The sequence below is a fragment of the Lycium barbarum genome, chromosome 6 (assembly GCF_019175385.1).
Source record: "Lycium barbarum isolate Lr01 chromosome 6, ASM1917538v2, whole genome shotgun sequence".
In the NCBI taxonomy this organism is placed as follows: Eukaryota; Viridiplantae; Streptophyta; class Magnoliopsida; order Solanales; family Solanaceae; genus Lycium; species Lycium barbarum.
This window is the reverse complement of record NC_083342.1, coordinates 134,778,385-134,797,749: the sequence shown is the minus strand read 5'-3', so window position 1 is coordinate 134,797,749 and position 19,365 is coordinate 134,778,385. Positions and strand designations below refer to the sequence as shown.

The 19,365-nt window shown below is 32.9% G+C and overlaps 3 protein-coding genes across 3 annotated transcripts; 1 reads left to right on the top strand and 2 right to left on the bottom strand.

Annotated features, from left to right (window-relative positions):
• Positions 1–2,066: 2,066 nt before the first annotated feature.
• Positions 2,067–2,883, bottom strand: LOC132600267 (auxin-induced protein 10A5-like). The gene has a single exon (XM_060313341.1). It carries the CDS (start codon positions 2,783–2,785, stop codon positions 2,339–2,341), a length of 447 nt encoding a protein of 148 aa, XP_060169324.1. The 5' UTR covers positions 2,786–2,883; the 3' UTR covers positions 2,067–2,338.
• A 7,106-nt stretch (positions 2,884–9,989) lies between these two features.
• LOC132599250 (probable ribosome-binding factor A, chloroplastic) lies at positions 9,990–14,874 on the top strand. The gene is made up of 4 exons (XM_060312544.1): positions 9,990–10,442; positions 13,057–13,230; positions 14,079–14,298; positions 14,660–14,874. Exons 1-3 carry the CDS (start codon positions 10,101–10,103, stop codon positions 14,235–14,237), a joined length of 675 nt encoding a protein of 224 aa, XP_060168527.1. The 5' UTR covers positions 9,990–10,100; the 3' UTR covers positions 14,238–14,298; positions 14,660–14,874.
• A 426-nt stretch (positions 14,875–15,300) lies between these two features.
• Positions 15,301–17,377, bottom strand: LOC132599251 (uncharacterized). Its single transcript, XM_060312545.1, has 3 exons — positions 17,229–17,377; positions 17,021–17,086; positions 15,301–15,678 (listed from the first exon to the last, which is right to left on the bottom strand). The coding sequence occupies exons 1-3, from the start codon at positions 17,274–17,276 to the stop codon at positions 15,631–15,633; spliced, it is 162 nt and encodes a 53-aa protein (XP_060168528.1). The 5' UTR covers positions 17,277–17,377; the 3' UTR covers positions 15,301–15,630.
• Positions 17,378–19,365: the final 1,988 nt, after the last annotated feature.

Sequence of the window (19,365 nt, the reverse complement as noted above, 5' to 3'; positions counted from 1 at the left end):
CTTAGTCCAAAGAAAAATCCATGCAAGCCAACATAAGCTTGGGTTGTAACAATTACACTGAATGTAATCAAAATTATAACAACTGAGGAATCAAAAGAATATCCCTTTGCCTTTGGCCTTTTTATTACTCATTATCAGTGTTTTAAAAGGCGTTTTCGGGGCGAGCCCTGGGGCGGGGCGTACCAAAAATGCCCCGGGGCGATGGGTCGGGGCGTACGCCCAGGCGTTTGGGGCGTAAGCCCAAAAAACTTCTTCAAACTAAAACGAAATTTGTTAAATAAGTCCTTAATATAATGCTCAAATTTTCAAAAGTCAACATGTAATTACTCAAATGTTTTAAAAAGAAACTGAAACATTAAATTTAAAAGTCAAGACCTTTTTTTATTGCTAGAATACCTAATATATATTCTTTTCTAATTATTTATCTTGTCTTCTACTATTTCAAAAAAGTAACGAGCAGTCACTTGTAAGTAGCGTATAATAGATTGTTCTAATTAGTTTTTTTGTGGGGGTGGAGCATATATATATATATAAAAGATTGTTCTAATTAGTTTTTTTTGTGGCGGTGGAGCGCATATATATATATATATATATATTCTTTTTCAATTATTTATCTTGTCTTCTACTATCTCAAAAAAAGTAACGAATAGTCACTTGTACTTGTAAGTAGCGTATAATAGATTGTTCTAATTAGTTTTTTTTTTTTAGGGAGAGGGGGGGGGGGGGGGAGTTGGAGCATATATATATATATATCACTTATTTATAATTTTCTTCAATTTTTTACGCTATTTCACCTATTTAAAAGTATTTATTATAATTATATCATTTTATAAAATACTAAAAATTAAAACCCCATAGGGCTTACGCCCCGTGCCTCGGGGCTTACGCCTCACTGAGACAGATATAAAACGCCCCGCCTTACGCCCTCGCCTTTTAAAACAATGTTCATTATCTATCAAGTGCATGACAGCATGTGTCGAAGATAAGTAAAAGTGTAAAATTAGCAAATGAAAAAACAAGAAGGTAAAGTTCCCACCCAAAAAAGTGCTCAAAAAGATAAAGTGATTTCCATATTCACCACTACTAATTACCTCATATTGGAGGACTATTCAACTCACTTAATTACTAGTCCTTGACTTGCCGTCACAACTTTTGCTTTTTGGGGGGTATAGTTCTCCAACAAATATTACAACTATTACGATGTGTATTCCCAGATCAGTTAGGTTTATAAATTTTTACTCTTCAAGAGTGTATTAGTTATACGATGATTACCAATTTACCACAACATTCCTTTTTTATTTAAGTTTGATATTCATGATAAAACGAGTAAGTCTGTTTCCATCTAACTTCGAAATAGACAATGTGAGTAAGTTCACATAACCAGAATCAAATCGTTTACTTTGTTTTTAACTGTATAATAAAATCACCAACGTTTTGATAAGAAACTCATTCAATATCCGTTTTAAAATCCGACTAATTTAGTTAGATTCATGCCACTTTAAGGTCTATTCAAAGGGAAAACGCTCCTTACCAGGCAGTATTTTTCATTATCAAGGATTGAGGGATTCTATCAGTCCTATCGACTCTAGGTGATATGCTGGACAGTATCATATTTTATTTTATTTTAAATCAAGAAATATACGGCAAAACAAAAGAAGAGAGGACCAACAAAAATGAATCATCCTTTTCTTTGCTTAAAATGATGTTCAAATTCAATGTATGGAGCTGGACGAGTGATATGTTTAATTACATCTTAATTAAGAAATGGCTAGCTTAAGAATACTCACCCTATTCTCTCTGAATCTGGCGATCATCAAATCAAAAGCCAAATCTCATAATTAATTTCCATCACTAAACAAAAATAACAATATTATACCCAGTGTAATTCCAAAAAAAAGAGTATGGGGATTGAGAGAATAGTGTACTCAGACCCTACTCTTATCTTTGTGAAGATAAAATAAGTTGTTTCGGATAGATCCTAGACTCAAGAAAAATAATTAAAAGCAGTTTTGAAAAAGGAAAAACCGAAAATGAAGAAACCATGACAAATAATTAGGATCCATCACTAAAAGATAAGAAGTAAAAATCTTTCATTTCATGAAGAGTAGTATATTGTTGTATCAATTACTGTATTTTTACAACTTTTTCTGAACAAAGAAAAAAGAGAGAATATAATATAAACTTCAGAAAAGAATAAAGGACACTCTTTACAATCTGGCGTCTGTCAACAAAATAACTAGGGATGACTCAGTCCTCAAAAGCCTTTTTTTCGCCATCACCATTTTCAGGATCACAAATAGTTTCTACTCCTAATTAATAATTAAAATTTCCCAGTATTTTAACACACAGATTTTTTAGTAGATCCACCAAGTAACGGCCGAGAATCACCAAAATTCTCTACACTATTCCTGTACCTCGCATGGCATGATTTCTGAAAATCCTCAATGTTAATCGAACGGCCTGATCCGGATCGAGATACGAACCGAAGGATTTCCTCGAACAGCAACTCGTCGCAAGGTATAGCTAAGGTTCCATGGTTCGAGAAACCGTATTCTTCCTCCGCCTGAATCAGTAGCTTCCTGAAAATAGGATGGTTTAAATACGTCGCTCGCACCACGAATCTCCGGCAACTACTGCCTACTGAGATCGCCACGTGTCCGGCTGGCACATCAGGAGCTATGCGTTTAGATGAAGAAATTAGAGATCTTTTCTTCCATTGTCGGAGCATCTGACTGATCCTCACAATGCAACGGATCTTGCTGGATTTTCCGATCTTAGACGACATTTTTAAGCAAGCAAAGACAACTGTGTAGAAGAATGACTTAAAGTTTAGTAAAAGAGAGTTTTATGATATTGAGAGTGTAAGGAATGATTCTTAATGCAAGTGTCTTATATAGACCGGATGAGCAAAAAGACTAAGTTGTCCTGGCTAGTTGAGGATACCTACGGGATAGCGACATAAGCTATAAGGCCCATGTGGGCAGGGAAAAAAGTGATTATGATTAGTTGCAATTGTGGTCCCTATTTTACAACTAACGAGCCTCTCTTATGAATCTTTGTGTGGATTTTGTTTGCCATTTATTGAATTTCTTTTTAATCACTTTTTGACTCTTTTTGTAGATTGAGATTCTTTTTTATTTTTCTTTTGTTTCAATATCACCGAAAAATGAGATAGGATAGGATGCTATCCTCTACGCCTTTGAAATGGTAAAACTCTTGGTAGTTAATTTTTACCCTTTTAGTAGGCATTTATCAAGTGCGAGTTAGTAGGTGTCGGAAATGAGATATACCAACAATAGAAAGTCAATTTGATTGTTTTTGGAGCTCTGTCCAATATAAAGTGAATTTATTTTTAAATATATTTTTATCACAAATAAAAAGTTAAATACTCGTAAACAGTACATGAATGTTAAGAGTTGCAAATATTTTTTATTAAATGATAGTTTAACTTTTAATACAATCTAAAATCTTTTATCAATATAATATTATCTGACAATCAAAAAGCTAATGGGTGACAGATAAATGGTGACAAAAATAGTACTAATTTCCTGCAGACGATAACTGACATTATATTATTTGTGTGGCTATATTTGATTATTTTTATTTTAGTTTTGGAATGCCTAAGAGCATGCTCAAATATGTTTTGCTCTGTAAACTTGCTTCCATTTTAGCCCAAACAAGATGTTATTCTACTGCGTAGACTTATTAGAAATATGTGCAAAATAGAAAGGTATGAAAATTATACTCATTTATTATGTCTTCGCATTTTTAGAAATGTCGATCGCTTCAATTAATTAATTTTAACGGAAATATTTTGAAATGTTAGTGCTAGTTTTAGATGGATCCATGAGAGAGAATAGAATGATTATGAAATATAACGAACATCAAATTTCCAGGATTTGATACGAATAACAGATTAATTAACCTCATAAGCATAAACTTAAAACAACTAATTTCTTGTTACACTCTTAATTTTCTTCTTTTAAAAAGTAAATCAGTTACATAACAAATTATTTGAAGATCTCTTGTCTGCCAAGGATCTTTCTGTTCCTGTAATCCTACACTAAAAAATGGAAATGGTAAAGATTTGGGGGAATATTTTATGGGGCCCTGAATATATAATGCATCTAACCACATGTAATTATCAGCTAAGTAACTTATTAATTCCAATTTAAGGCAGTCACATTTGTCTCATTAGTCATCTCATCAAATTGGAAAAGAGAAAAAAGAAATTGTCACTTGTGTAATCATTTTTCACCGATTCCATCACCCCTCCCAATTAAATAAAACAGGAAAAGAAACAGAAGAAAAAAAAAGTTGATAAAAGAGTATAGGGATCCAGCTGTGGCCCAATCCAATTTAGTGGAAAATCTACCAAATGGCCACTGAGTTGGTAACGCGGCCCAGAGTCCATGAAACACGCTAGATTCTTACCGACTTAGAGATTGGAAAATTAACGGGCAATTTGCAGGATTATCCTTCTCTGGGGTGGTCTTTAATTTTTGTCCCTCAAATTGGTGATCTTTAACTTTTATCCTTAAAGCCCAAATAAAAAGTAGAATTTGCATGGCCAGTTTTGCAAATTCTGTCCATGCAAATTGGCCTTAAGGCAGAATTTGCATGCGAATTTTTTTTTTTTTACTGAGCTGGAGTTCGAATCCACAACCTTGGGATAGTAGGCGAAGGACAAAACTTAAAGACCACCAATTTGAAGGACAAAAATTAAAGACCACTCCAAATGAAGGGTAATCTGCGCAAAAAAAAAATACGGGAATGTCCATGCAACTAAAAATAATTATTTGAAAATATTATTTTATAAATATATTGCACTTCATACCTATTTAGGGCAGAAATAATCAGAAAACATCCAACAAATATGCATGTTGGATACTTTTACGGTACATAATTATGTGGATTTTTCATGGCAGAGTTTTGTAAACGGGTAAAGGCGGCTCGTAAAGAACTCAACTGTGATGGCGAGATGATAATACAATATAATTAATCAAGAAGGAAGTTCAAAAGGAACTCAATTTTTTGGTGCAATTACCGAGAATTAAAATAAATAAATTTTACTAAAATAGTTTCATTAGCCCCCTCATTATTATAGAATGAAATTGTGATATATTTCAAGTGACAGTATTTTTAAGAGATAGATTAGTTAGATTATTGTGTGTCATTCATATATCTTTAATAATTCATACCATATTTTACAATAAATAATAATTAAGTAAAAAAATACTTATTATAATAAGGATATTTTATTGTTGAGATAATAACTTCTACACCAAATATCTTTCTATCCATTTGAATAAATGTACTTTAAAGATGTCTCAGTAAAACGGCATCATTGGCCTTAATTATAAGCAAACCTTCTATTGTTACGTTAACATTTCTTTTTTGGGAAAACAACACCGAATACCCCTAAAATATAAAATATTTACCCGCCTTATGTCCCTTTTAAAGTAATTTCGCTTCTACCCCAGTCGGCTGGAAATATTTACCTGACATACCCTCTCGCCCAAACTCCTTCCTCCGTGATACCATTACAGTATATTTATATATGATGTTATCATGGAGGACTAAGAAAAGGGTTGAAACAGTCCTCCATGATACTATCTCAATATATTTATATATCACGATGATACCATGGTCTTGAGGAGTGTCACACTGAAAGATTGAAGCAGTTCTCCATGATACTAATAATATGGTGGTACATAGAGTTTTTCTTTCGAGAAAAATGTGTTTTTTTTAATAAATGAACATGATCATCCTTAATACCATCTCACTATACTGAAGCAGTCTTCTATGATATCATTTCAGTATATTTATATACCACGTTGATATCATAATTTTGGGGGCATCTCGAGTAAATAGTTTAATTTTTTTTTAGGGATGTGAAAGTAATGAAGATATAGGCGGTTATTTTGGTTTAAGAGAGCACGCGCCTTCTTCCCCCACTTTTTTTTTTTTTTGTTTTTGGTTTCACATTGATCGGACAAAGATTCAAGGGAGAAGAACATAACTAGGCAATAATTGCATAACCGTAGAAAGGTTATTTGGTTTTCATTTCATAGCAACTAAATATTATACTTCCAAAGGAAAATCCCTATAATTCAGTTGAACATGAATCAATTCCCAACTAATTTTTCCTATTTTTTTGGGCAGAATATTTATCTTCCATATACAACTGATACAATCATTCGAAAAAATAATTTTGTTCCTTTTCTTTTTAAACTTTTATTCCTATTTTCTTAATACATGTAAAAGGATATTTATAGCATAAATATACATGGTATTTTCGAATATATATATATATACACACACATAGTATTTTTGCAAAAATATATTTATACCATAAATAAACATGGTATTTTTTCAATTGGAAAATAAAGGAATGGAGGGGTGAGTAATAGGAGATGGAGGATATATATGTTGGAGAAGATTGATACGTACTAGATATTTATCTTAAATAAGAGAATAAATGATGTGTTCATCTCTTAAATGAAAATAAAGACTAAAAGATATGACTGAATCCCTGATTTTGGGGATATTCCCATTCTTCATATACTTTTTTTAATGTATTATATATGTAATAAATAATGTTATTTTTGTAGAATAAGAAAAGTTCTGCTATTTATGTTCTTATTTATGGTATCGTGACTTCTCACGTAATTTTTCCAAGATTGAAATGAGCTATCACGTGAGATAACCAAAGGCCCAAAGCTAGAGCCTTCATTTAATACAGGGTCATTTGCACTTCTGTTCCCGTGCTATTCTTTAATTCTTGGCCTTTAAATGAGCTGGTAATATTCACAAGTAATGTTCGAACTTTTTTTTGCACTGATTTTCCTTTATTTGGGGTGGTATTTAATTTTTTCCCTTCAATCGATGGTCTTTAAGTTTTGCCCCTTAAATTGGTGGTCTTTAACTTTTGCCCTCGCCTTCGCAAATTCTGCCTTAAGGCAGAATTTTACAAATCTATCCCTGCAAATTAAGGCAAATTTGGGCCTTAAGGCATAATTCTGCCATGCCTTAAGGCAGAATTTGCAAAGACAAAGGGCAAAAATTAAATACCACCAATTTGAGGGGCAAAAATTAAAGACCACCCCCAACGAAGGTAATCCTGCAAATTTCCCATGTTCGAGCCCTTAAAGAACTTATGCCCCTATAAGCATAAGTTCAATTACAAACGGCAAAAATTAGCATCCAGCCTATTTGAAGGACAAAAATTAAAGAGCAGTCCATTTGAAGGGAAACCGTGCAATCACTTGTTTAACATATTCACAATCCAATCACTAAGAGCCTGTTTGGAAAGCCACCTGGTAATTGAATTGGTGTAATTACTACCCTAGTAATTACACAGTATTGTAATTACAACGACCTATTTGTTTGTCATAATGTAATTACAGGGTAATTACAAGTGTGTTGTTTGGTTGCACAAGTGTAATTACACAGTTAGTTTAATTTAAAACTAAAATAATTATAAAAAAATTAAAATTAATATTTAAAAAATATGGCCTTTATAAATGATATTAAATTAGTTATTTAATAATACATTGTTTCTTGAAAATATGTTAATTAATAATCATATATTTGTAACTAATATTGTAAAAAATAATTTATATTTAATTTCAAATTAATAATATTTTAATTTTAATTGATTATAAAAATTAAAAGCATACGTTTTTTTGTGAGAACATCATAGGGTTGGATGTTTGACAAAAAAAAAATATTTATAAATATAATGCCATAACACTATTCAAATGTTTGACAATAATTCTATCAACTGTAAGTGAAAAATAAATAACATACAATGTGAAATAACAAGTCAATAGTACTAAAACAAATATTTTTAAAATATAAAATATAAGCTAAATTCAAAATCCGAAAGAATATTTTTAACATACTACTCTTATGTCAGATTCTAACTTTATATAAGTAAGTTTCAACGTAACATAAGTAATACTCTTATAATTCAAAGAAAAGGGAAAATATAAGTCAATAACCTCATTCACAACGAAATTCTATTTTAATAATGTCACTTTTTATATGCCAAGTTTGTTAATGACTCATTATTTCTAATATTAAGATGTGTAGTTTCAAAAATTAGTATATTAGCATGGTTATGTTAAATGAATAAAATTAAAATTAAAAAAAATACGAGCAATCACATGGAACCACAAGAAGTAAAGGTTGAGAATGAAAAGAAAGGAAATGAAATATAAATTATATAAAAAGAAAAATATATTTTAAAAAAGACAAATGATTAAAAAGTAAAAATAAAAAGGAAATTAAATAATAGAAATAAAAAATAAACTAGAAAATAAAAGAAATTAAAAAAATTAAAAATAAATTAAATAATAGAAATAATAGAAATAAAAAATAAATTAAAAAATAAAACAAATTAAAATAAAATTAAAAAGAAATAAACTAAAAAGTAACCCTGTAATTACAGGGTGTAATTACACCAATTCTCAGTCCTCCCTTGAGAATGGGAGAGTGTAATTACACCCTCTCAATTACACACAATTCCCACCTAACTATGTAATTACCTGGTCAAACAAACAGGCCAAACTGTGTAATTAAACCCAATTACACCCAATTCTAATTACCTGGGTGGCTTTCCAAACAGGCCCTAAAATATTTTGTCTCAAAGTTCAACCTTTTGTTTCGTCGCTTCTTCTCCATAGACTAGTTCTTCCATCGGAGCAAATAGAATATAGCTTGAAAATTCAACTCCCTTGAGGTTCAAGTTGCTACATTTATTTAATTGTGGTCGATCAAGCTGTCATATCTTCTGAACAATATTGTACGTAATTCTTTCTATGCAAAAAGCTTGTTAATATAAAACTATAAATAGACACACATAAAAATTATACTCAATATTTAAAAGGAAATTAAAATAAAAGTTTCAAAAAATTTCAAGATGCACAAAGCAAGGGTTAAAACGCACACAAGATGATCTTTAGCCTAAAAGACGAACGATGCAAGGGGTAAAATGTGCACGAGACGATAAGGAATGATTAATTTTGATATTAACATATTGAAAAGAAAAGGATTAAAGCTAAAATTTAAATATTAAAGAGAAGAAGCTTATGAACTTGTCATTCACACAAATGTCCCTATTTCGGGGTGATATTTAATTTTTGTGCTTCAAATTTGTCGTCTTTAATTTTTATCCTTCAACATTTTTGCCGCGGCAAAAGTTTAAATTTTACTCGGCAAAGTTTACATCTACCTTCGGCATATCTATCCTAACATCTCACAAATTATGCCAGACAATAAAAAATTTCAACATTCAACGTAATCTGAAAAATGACATAAGTTTAGATTAGCTCGGCAAAGTTTACATTTAGCTTCAATATATGCATCATAACATCCACAAGTTATGCCGGAAAATGTGAAACTTTCAAGACTCAACATAATCTGAAAAAATAATATTCCCTCTGTCCCAATTTATGTGATATAGTTTGACTAAGCACGTAGTTTAAGAAATGAAGCATGACTTTTGAAATTTGTGATCTAAAATAAGTCATAGATATTTGTGTGGTTATAAATCATTTCATTAAGGATAAAAGGGGAAGTTTTAAATTGCATTATTTCTAAAATAGAAATGTATCAGTCTTTTTTGGACAAACTATAAAAAGAAAAGTGTATCACATAAATTGGGAAAAGAGGGAATACACAATTTATGACGCTTAAGAATTCTTACAGGTGCCAAGCGAGGCAAAAATTCAGTTTCCAAAGATAAACATGTTACAGAACTTATGCCGAGCGAAACAGGATATTTCCATTAAATGAGTAGCAAAAGTAAAAATTAAAGGCCACAATTACGAGGGAGCAAAAATTAAAGATCACAAATATGCAGAGCAAAGATGAAAAACCATAAATATGAGGGCCAATCCGTGCAAAAAATTGAACTCAAAGCGAATACCTCTGCAATTCCGACCCGAATGAGCCCAGTTTTCAGTATCCAGATAAGAAGAGAATAGTTGCACTTAATTCCAGAAATACCCTTTTACACAAACGGATAGTATTCTAATTCTAAAGAAACCGGTCCTTCTTAGCTGGGTCATATCTACAACCCGAAAAACTCTGTAATGCAGCACCTCGTCATCCAAATTCCACGTGTACGTCCGCCATGTCTTTTTCCGGCAACAATGAGTTCCTCGCCGTCAACTTTCCCGGCGAAGTTTCTCAATTTCCGGCAATTCAACTCGCCGGAGATGAGCAGGAGTGTAAAGTATAGGTCGATTAGATGTATGGCGAATCCTAGACGAGTTAAAATGGTGGCTAAACAGATAAGAAGAGAGCTTTCTGATATGTTACTTACAGATAAGGTCTTGCAATTTGCTGTTCTTCCTGAAGCTGCTCTTGGTGCGGACCGATACCTTTCTTCGCTTACTACTATCAGTGATGTTGAAGTTTCTACCGATTTGCAGGTTCCTTTCTCTTATTGTATTGATGTTACTTTTGGCTTAATTTTGTATTATACTGTGTTGTATTGTTTTGATGAATACAATGTTTGAATACATTGTATCATTTTCCGCCTTGTATGTCACACATCAACAATTTGAAGCATAAAACTATTAGAAAAGTAGAATACGGGGTAGAGCTACTATAAAAATGTTGGGTGAAAACATAAAATAAGATTTCTAGATGTAAAGATAAGGTAAGGACACGATCACACCAAATCGATCGTGACACAAAATGGGACTTTTTGTCGTTAGATAACGATGGATTTAACAATAAGATACAATAAAATTTAAGTTACAATCAAAACAAACATTTTATTTAAACTAACAACACAATACAATACCATATGTAACAACCATCCAAACAAGCTGTTAGGAAGAAGGTTAGTTGCATTTGCATCTCAGCAGCCATCCGTTTGATAATTAAACTGTTATTAAACTAGCCACCAATCTATTACTACAAAATTCCTTTGAGACTGGCTATGTTTTGCTAAGCTTACAATTTACATAGGCGGAGTTGTTGTAAATAAACTACTGTATCTGTTTATAGATGAAGATAGACTATGAAATAAGAACAAAAAGGCATGTGAAAGGTTTTAGTTGAAAGGAATTTGTGATTAGCTTCATTTTTTAATTAAAAATGCTGTTGAGTTAATGCTAAACTTAGAGTACTGTATGTTTTTCTCTACATTGAGTTGATTTCTTGGTTGAAGAGAAAGCCAAAAGCTTCATCTTTGGTTCTCTGTAACGGAAGTCATAGTCGTCAGCACATTGTGAACTCTATGCATAAGATCTTGTTTCTCTGAGCTTAGAGTATACATGTTCCATCTATTCTTATGATATTATTGTAATTCTGTTCCTTAATAGTATCTTCTGAATTACTTAAGGAACTGAAGTATTTTTCGAGTATACTAGGCAAGGAAGGATCAGTTAGGAGCCTGTTTGGATGGGCTTATGCCTATGCAGCTTATAAGCTAAAAAAAATAAGTTGGGGTAGTCTAACTTATTTTTTTTTTGGCTTATAAGCTGTTTTCAGCTTATGAGCTGCTTTAGATAAGCTAAGTCAAATGGGCCCAATTATTTTTTTGAGCTTATTTTAAGCACAAAATGACTTTAAGCTGGCCAGCCAAACACTCAAAAAAGCTGAAAACAGCTTATAAGCAACTTATAAGCCAATCCAAACGGGCTCTAGATGAATGATCTGCTATATGGTTTTAGGTATTTGGCATAATGGAGATTGTTATCTCCGTTAAGAAGAAATCTTATTTTTCCAGTATTTTATATGCTTTCCTACGCCACTAGCTCACTACATTCTGCCTCACTGCTCCACTGTCTTTCCTCTCGTTTTTGACAATTTAATGTCAGTATTCTGATGGTTGATTAATCAGCTCTGCAACATAACTGCTGAAAAATAACAGTGCATATATAGTATCTGGCTGTTTTGAAAAAGTTAATCTCAATGAGCTTATTATAATCAAACATGCAGGAGTAAAATTGGTTTAGAATTGCAAAGAGCATATTTGCGCCTCATAGGCATTGGAAGACGGATGATCATCCCACTTCTTTATTTCTTTCCCTTTTCTTAGAACAAAAGCAAATCCAACGTTCAGCCCCTTCTCAATGGAATGTTACCGCTGATATTAAGTTGGGGTTGTCTCCCTCTACTGATCTTGATATCCGGATTGACATATTAGAGTATACACGTTCCATCTATTCTTATGATATTATTCTTATGATACAACGTTCAGCCTCTATTGTTTATATATTAAATGATTTTTCAACATTATCTCTATAACTTTCAGTTGCTGAAGGTGACTTCTTCAGACCTCCTGGTACATTGAGTTTTTCCAGTAACTTCGAAATTTAATTAGCCTGAAAGATGTTTCTTTTTAAACAGACTACACAACATAAGAAGTAAAGGATGGTTTTATTGGGTTGAAAACTAGAGGTGAGTGTACAGAAACAAGAAAACATCCAAATATTGAATAAGATTCGTATGGCATTCAATGGCAGGACAAGGTCGTGGTTGCGTTCCCCCTAGGGTAGAATTTACTTGGTTTGAATTTGAGGGTATGATTTGCCATGGAAGTGATCAAACCCCTGTCACTATTCATTAGCAACTGACATATCTTTCTCAAGATAAACTTGTCGTATGTGCCTCTAATGTATGTGACTATGTAAAGTGATGTCTGCTGTCAGCAAGCAAAACATAAGAATCTGAGATAGGAAAAATTCTAAGTGAGAGTTTTTTCATTGTTAAGAAATCAACTTCATATTCACTGTTAATATCAAACTGTCACCATCTTACTACTGCATATGGGATTTGAGTGTGCGTGTGCGTGTGCAGGTTATCTCTCTCTCTCCACATTTGTGTGTGGATATGTATGTATCTATCTAGATGTATATGTACATTATAAGGATTTCCTTGTGTATTTATTGGCAAAAGAATTTAAATAGTACTCTACTAGACAACAAATCATTTCTATAAATGACAAGCTTCTTTTCTCTAATCTTCTAGGATGATGCCTGTGACTTGTCATATTCCCATTTGGACTCTCGCTTAAAATTTTCCATGCTGTAGGTTGTAAAGGTCTATGTCTCCGTGTTTGGAGACGAAAGAGGAAAGGAAGTGGCTTTGACGGGCTTGAAATCGAAAGCAAAATATGTAAGGAGTGAGCTAGGGAGGCGAATGAAGTTGCGACTAACTCCTGAGATTCGTTTCATTGAAGATGAGTCCATTGAACGGGGAAGCAGGGTGAGTAATTCAAATCTATTTTCTTGTCAGAGAATTGATTGGTTCTTGGGGCGATCTTTGTTGTTATTTATGACTCCAACGGGGTAATAACCCTCTTTGCATTTTCTTTTGAGTTTTCTCTCTTATTTTGCAAGTCTGTGCTTTTGTTTCCTGGCTACCAAGCCTTTATGATTACAACAACAGCCCAGTGAAATCCCACATCTTGGGGCCTTTATGATTCTCCTTCCATAATTTGTTCACTACCAATTCTCTCAATAATGAAGTTAACCTTTGTCTTTGACATGCCCCTACTCAAATGATGGCCAAGTTTGTTGACAACACACCAAAGTGACTTGTATCTTGAAACGTATCAGATGCCTGTTAAACACTGCTCAGCAGCATTTGGCATATTGAGTTCCAACTTAATTTGCACCGAGCACCAAGTATAACTTGATTAATTACCATATTAATCTCTTGCAGGGGGGTAAAAGGGGGGGAAAAATTATATTGTCCTACAAAACCTGTAAGGAATTGGTCACTAATTTAGGAAGAGTGAAGTTATTGGCCTCAACGCCCAATTTTATTCGTCACTGATATTTCAAATGATCGTCAGCTCAAACTGTTTCTTGCATTTGCAAGTTGGTCCAGTTATGTTCTTGCTGAATCAATATCACTCTCTGTACAAGAAAAAAATGACTTATATCGCTTTTGGCACTAGAATATATTCACGAGACTTATTATACCATAAGCCCTTTCTGAAATGGTGCAGTTATAGAGTTGTATGATCGTGTGCTTTTTCTAGCATATCAGTACTTTACAGTCCCTGAATGCACTTTAGGTTATGCTTATGGTTGACCAATTTCTTGCAGGTACTTGCTATATTGGACAGGATTAAGGATGAGAATGAAAATAAGAATTCACAATCCGGAGCTGCCAATAATGATGGATCATCTGACCAAAGCGATGATGAAGATGGGGACTGGGAGGGTGACGACCCGGATGATGAAGGCATTATTTATGTGAAATAGCTTTCTGGTGCGCTCTAAACTACACTGACTCTGGACTAGACAAAAGATGTATTGCATCATGGTAAGTCTCACATGTTCATAAAGTTTAGCACATTTTAGAGTGAGCACGAGCACAACACTGAGGTCCCTGAACTTTTGTGTTGCTTAGGCTGCACAAAATTTGCCTTTTAATTCCCAGTGAATAGCAATGTTGTGCTTTTCAGCTCATGTTAGTATTTGAACTACCCTTTCCATTGGCCAACACTCATATAAAGCTTAGCTTACACAATCTTACTAGGAATAGTAAGTAAACATCGGTAGAACATTAGCATCACTTCTCCGGAAGTTATCTACATCCATTTGTCTCCGTTGTGTTGCATGGAGTGAGCTTATTACTGCAAGCTATTTTATAAAACCTAATGACTGCTATATTTCTTTTACAGGGTGGAGGTGTTTCTTCAGCCATGCAAAGGAACATTCGCGCAGTTCCCAAATTGTGGAAACCTTATTAAACCCTGTTCAGAACGTCTAGCTACTTTATTTTCTTGTTTCATTTATAATTCATTTCTGATATACAAATCAATTAAGTAGTATTACTTGGCTTTCCATGCACGAGCTCTGGCTTTGCCTCTCCATTTCAATTTAAGCAAGTTCACTAGCTGTTTTCATCTGTTTCTGGGGAAGAATGTTAAACAAAGGGGTAAGCTATACAATATAGTGCTAATTATACTAGAATCTTTAGTGTAGGAGTTTCTTCCGGATATTTTAACCATTGGAAGGACCTCGATAAAGGTTTTTTTTACTGTTACATGAGCGATGAGGATCGATACAAAAAAGATTACTTAAGTTCTTGGGCAGACTGCCACCTGCGTATTTTGTGTTGAATATTATGTTTCCAACTTGTATTGCTATAGCGTACTGATAGTATATAAGGCATTAATTAGCTTTTCCGCGATAAATTACACTGGTGGCTGAAAACAATTACAGATTATTTAAAAAAAGGAAAAGAAGAAAGAGGAGATCACAGGATGACTTGTTCATTCACTATTTTAACCTAGTAAAAAAAGACTACCTTAAACACAGCTCAAACGAGACAGCAGGTCAACATATCTTCATCTTGATGGAACAACCACAAACTAAAAGCTTTTCTCCTAGATGAGTTGGCACAACAAGAAGATTATTTTGCTAGCAGATCTATGGCCAACGTTTCCCTGTTTGTTCAATGCAGTCCTCAAAATTGGACCACCATTATATTCATTGAACCATAAAAATATCTAATAACTCTCAGAAAACAAAATCGAACAGTTACAAGTCGGAAATGATGGTCCTAAGCAACAGGCCAGAATGAAATTGATAAAATGTGATTGTCATATATTATTTTTATCAGACAGCAAATGCAGCATACTGCTTTCTTTCAGTGATGTGCCTTAGCTTCAGCCTTTTGGTGGGACTTGGCCTTAGCCTGAAATGAATAAGATGGACAGAAGGCAATAGAAGTTAGTCTATGTAGAATGACAACGGAATAGAGCTCGTATAAAAACAACCTATACATTTTTTGGTTGAATGAAAACCAAATATTTGCAGTTGATACACGGGAGATTGGCAAAACAACTAACAACAAAAATAATACGAGCACTGTAGAAATTTGTGGTTTAAGTCCTTCGTCTTAAAATTATCCACGCGAATGTCAAAGAAACGTTACAAATTAGGCAGATAAGTAACGGAAAACAAGTTCAAAACACATCATGACTATCAATATGGATGAAGGAAGGATTACGGGGTGTTCATGTACCCTGAAGTAGGTCCATCGCAATGAGCAAACTGTATATTGTATCTAAATTAGACAATTCATAAAGATCATTTGCAGAGAAACCTCCTTTTTTGGATAAGGTCCCAGAGGGTAGAAACTAGCTGATATCATTCAGTTCTTACCAGACAATGGGATGCAAACAAGTATACACTATAGTCTTTCTTTTGTTATTAAGTAAACACACTCATTTTTTATTTTTATTTTGAGAAAGAATACCATTCGGTCATTATTAAATATGTACACACTGTATACAAGTAGACACACTCGTTGAGGCCCAAGCACAAGAAACCTAAACCAACAAATTGATCAGTGAGCTTGAATTTACTTAGCTTCCACATTAAAGCATAAGATTGAATTTGTGCCTCAACTTTCAGTTTGTATCACCATCATACAGGCTGTAAGAACATAAAATTCATGTATCTCCTTTCTGCTTCAGAATCCAAATTCATATAATGGGATTCAATCAGGTATTCTGAAAGAAATAAAGTTATGCTCCATATTGCTACTTAGTTAGACATGCCATCATTTTTGCATAACTTTATTTGTCTTGTCTTTCTAGTCACCTCAGTGAATAATATTTGTGCCTTTCACAATAAGCTGGTTACCAGTCCGTCAATAAGGGCGTTCTTTTATCTGATCTAATTTTGGAATTCAGCTTGTGTTTACAATATTTCAACTAGCAGAATCTGCTAGCATCTCTATTCAATTATATATAATAATTTCAAGAGAGTTCAAGCAGACATCTACAAATCTGACAGCTACAAATTGACTGCTAAAGCAAACAATTACAGTTTAAAGACGTTGAAGAAACATATTAAATGGTGAAACAATCCATACAGAGTTATCTACAAAATCAAGCAAAAAACCCCGTTCTTTTCCAATCCAAAATTACAAATAAACAGCTGGGAATATAGAAAATCAAGCAAAAACCCGTTCTTTTTTTCCTATCCAAAAATACCAATAAATAGTAAGAAGAAGAAGAAAAAAAAAATACCTTGAGATACTTGAGCTTCAAGCTACCATAAACAAGTCCAAATGTAAATGCCGAGGTACGAGCCACCTGTCCCCAAAAACAATTAAATCAATCTAAATCTATTCCACTCTATTCAGATCCATTTCATGGTAATAATCTCAACAATTTGACTTTTGCAAAAATTCAAAATGGACAATTTATGGAACATGAGATCGAAAAATGGATTTACCAGAGCAAGGGTGCTGGTTCCAGAGTAAGGTCCGGGAAGAGGTGCCATTGTTGAGAGATCTCTTTTTGAGCCCTACAATTAAAACCCTTCTTCTACCAACAACCCTGATGGGCTTATATCATGTGAGCTGTAATCTGCTGTGCGCCCGCCTAGTGAACACCTTTGTGGTTTTTTTTTTTTTTTTTTCGGTTAAATCTTCCAAATGTATATATTTCCCTTTTTAGCCTTACACGAAGGCTAAATACCTAGTTAGACCCTTAAACTTGACAAATTTTGTAAGATGGACACTTAAACTTAGCAAGTGACCAGATAGACACTCGAACTTGCCAAGTTTAAGGGGCTATCTAGGTATTTAGCCGGCTTATTTATTTATTATACTAACATTAACATTAATTAATGGCTTAATACTTATGCAATTCCTTAAACTTGTCATTTTTGTCTATTGAACTCCTAAACTTGGCATCAAGTGTGTTTATCAAACACAATCCAACTTACGTAGTAATATATATGGTGAGTTTCATTTTCTTTAGCCTTACGCGTGAATGTCAATCGTATCTTACGTGAAAAATTCAACCAATCAAAATACCTTATTCATTTTAATTATACACATCATGAAGGAAGAAGTGTGCTACAAGTGAAAAAGCACCACTTAAACCAATCAAATAACAAAACTGAAAAATAAGAAATCAAAATTGGAAACTAAAAACTGAAAACTAAAAGTTAAACCAAAACTAGAAAATAAGAAGCTAAAAATAGTAAGCAACACCATATCCTATATTGTTATTCCAGAATCCCAAAAAAGCTTCAAAATCAATATCAAAAGGCTGGTCTTCAATTTTTGGTTGGCGGAATTGCTTGCTTCTTGACGAAAGGTCGTTATACATATATTTTAATGATGTGTATAATTAAAATGCGTGGGGATTTTAATTGGTTGAATTTTTCACGTAGGATGCGATTGACATATATGCACAATGCTAAATAAAATAAAACTCACCATATATGTTATGTAAGTCGAATTATTTTTTATAGACACACTTGAGATCAAATTTATGATTCAATAGAAACAACTACGCCTGGCAACCGGTTTCATTTAACCGGTTTTAACCGGTTAACCGGTTCCGGTTAACCGTGTATTGGTTTACCGGTCCGGTTCCAATATTTTGGAAATCGGAACCGGACCGGTTAAACTGGTTAAACCGGTGAAAATTTTTTTTAAAAAAAAACGTTGGTATATATATTATATATAAATATATAACATATATATACTTATATAGTATATATGTATATATAGTATATATATTAAGTTATACATATATATAGTATATATATTAAGTTATACATATATATAAGTATATAGAGTATATAGTACATATATATAAGTATATATATTAAGTTATACAAATATATAAGTATATGTAAGTATATATAAGTTATATTAAGTTATATATATATAAGTATATATAAGTTATACATATATATGTATACGAAAAACACTATTCTGTATTGCTGACTTGCTGTTAGTCTGTTAATCAGTAAATATTTAAACTTTAATTATAAACTTGTCTAACATATGTAAATATAGCTACAATATACTAATAAATACTATAATATATATATATAATACAAAAAAAAAAAAAAAATTTTAACCACTCCAAACCGGACCGGTTCCGGTTTGGAGTGGAAAACCGGTTAACCGGTTTCGGTTTTTTAACCGGAACCGGCCGGTTCCTTAACCGGTTCCGGTTGGAACCGGTTGCCAGCCTTAGAAACAACACTTAGTCGAGGTAAAGGGACAAATTTAGGGACTGCATATGTATTAAGCCTTAAATAAATTTGCTTCGTGATTAGTTAAAATAGCTTTTGGTAATAATTAAATTCGGAATAGAGGAAGCATAATTCATTTAAGGGTGGTTAATAACACCAACATAGATTGTGATTTGATGGTTGGGACCCCTTCCCTCTTGCGAATCCAGATATTAATGAATTTTAGTTCCAGTTCTTGTGGTATTTGATTGAGAAGTATTAAACTCTTAATTAATTAAATTATTTATTTTAATTTTTTTGCTTGTGAATATTTATTGATTATTCATAATTATTAATCGCTCCATGAATTAATGAAAGATTAAATTTGTTGAGT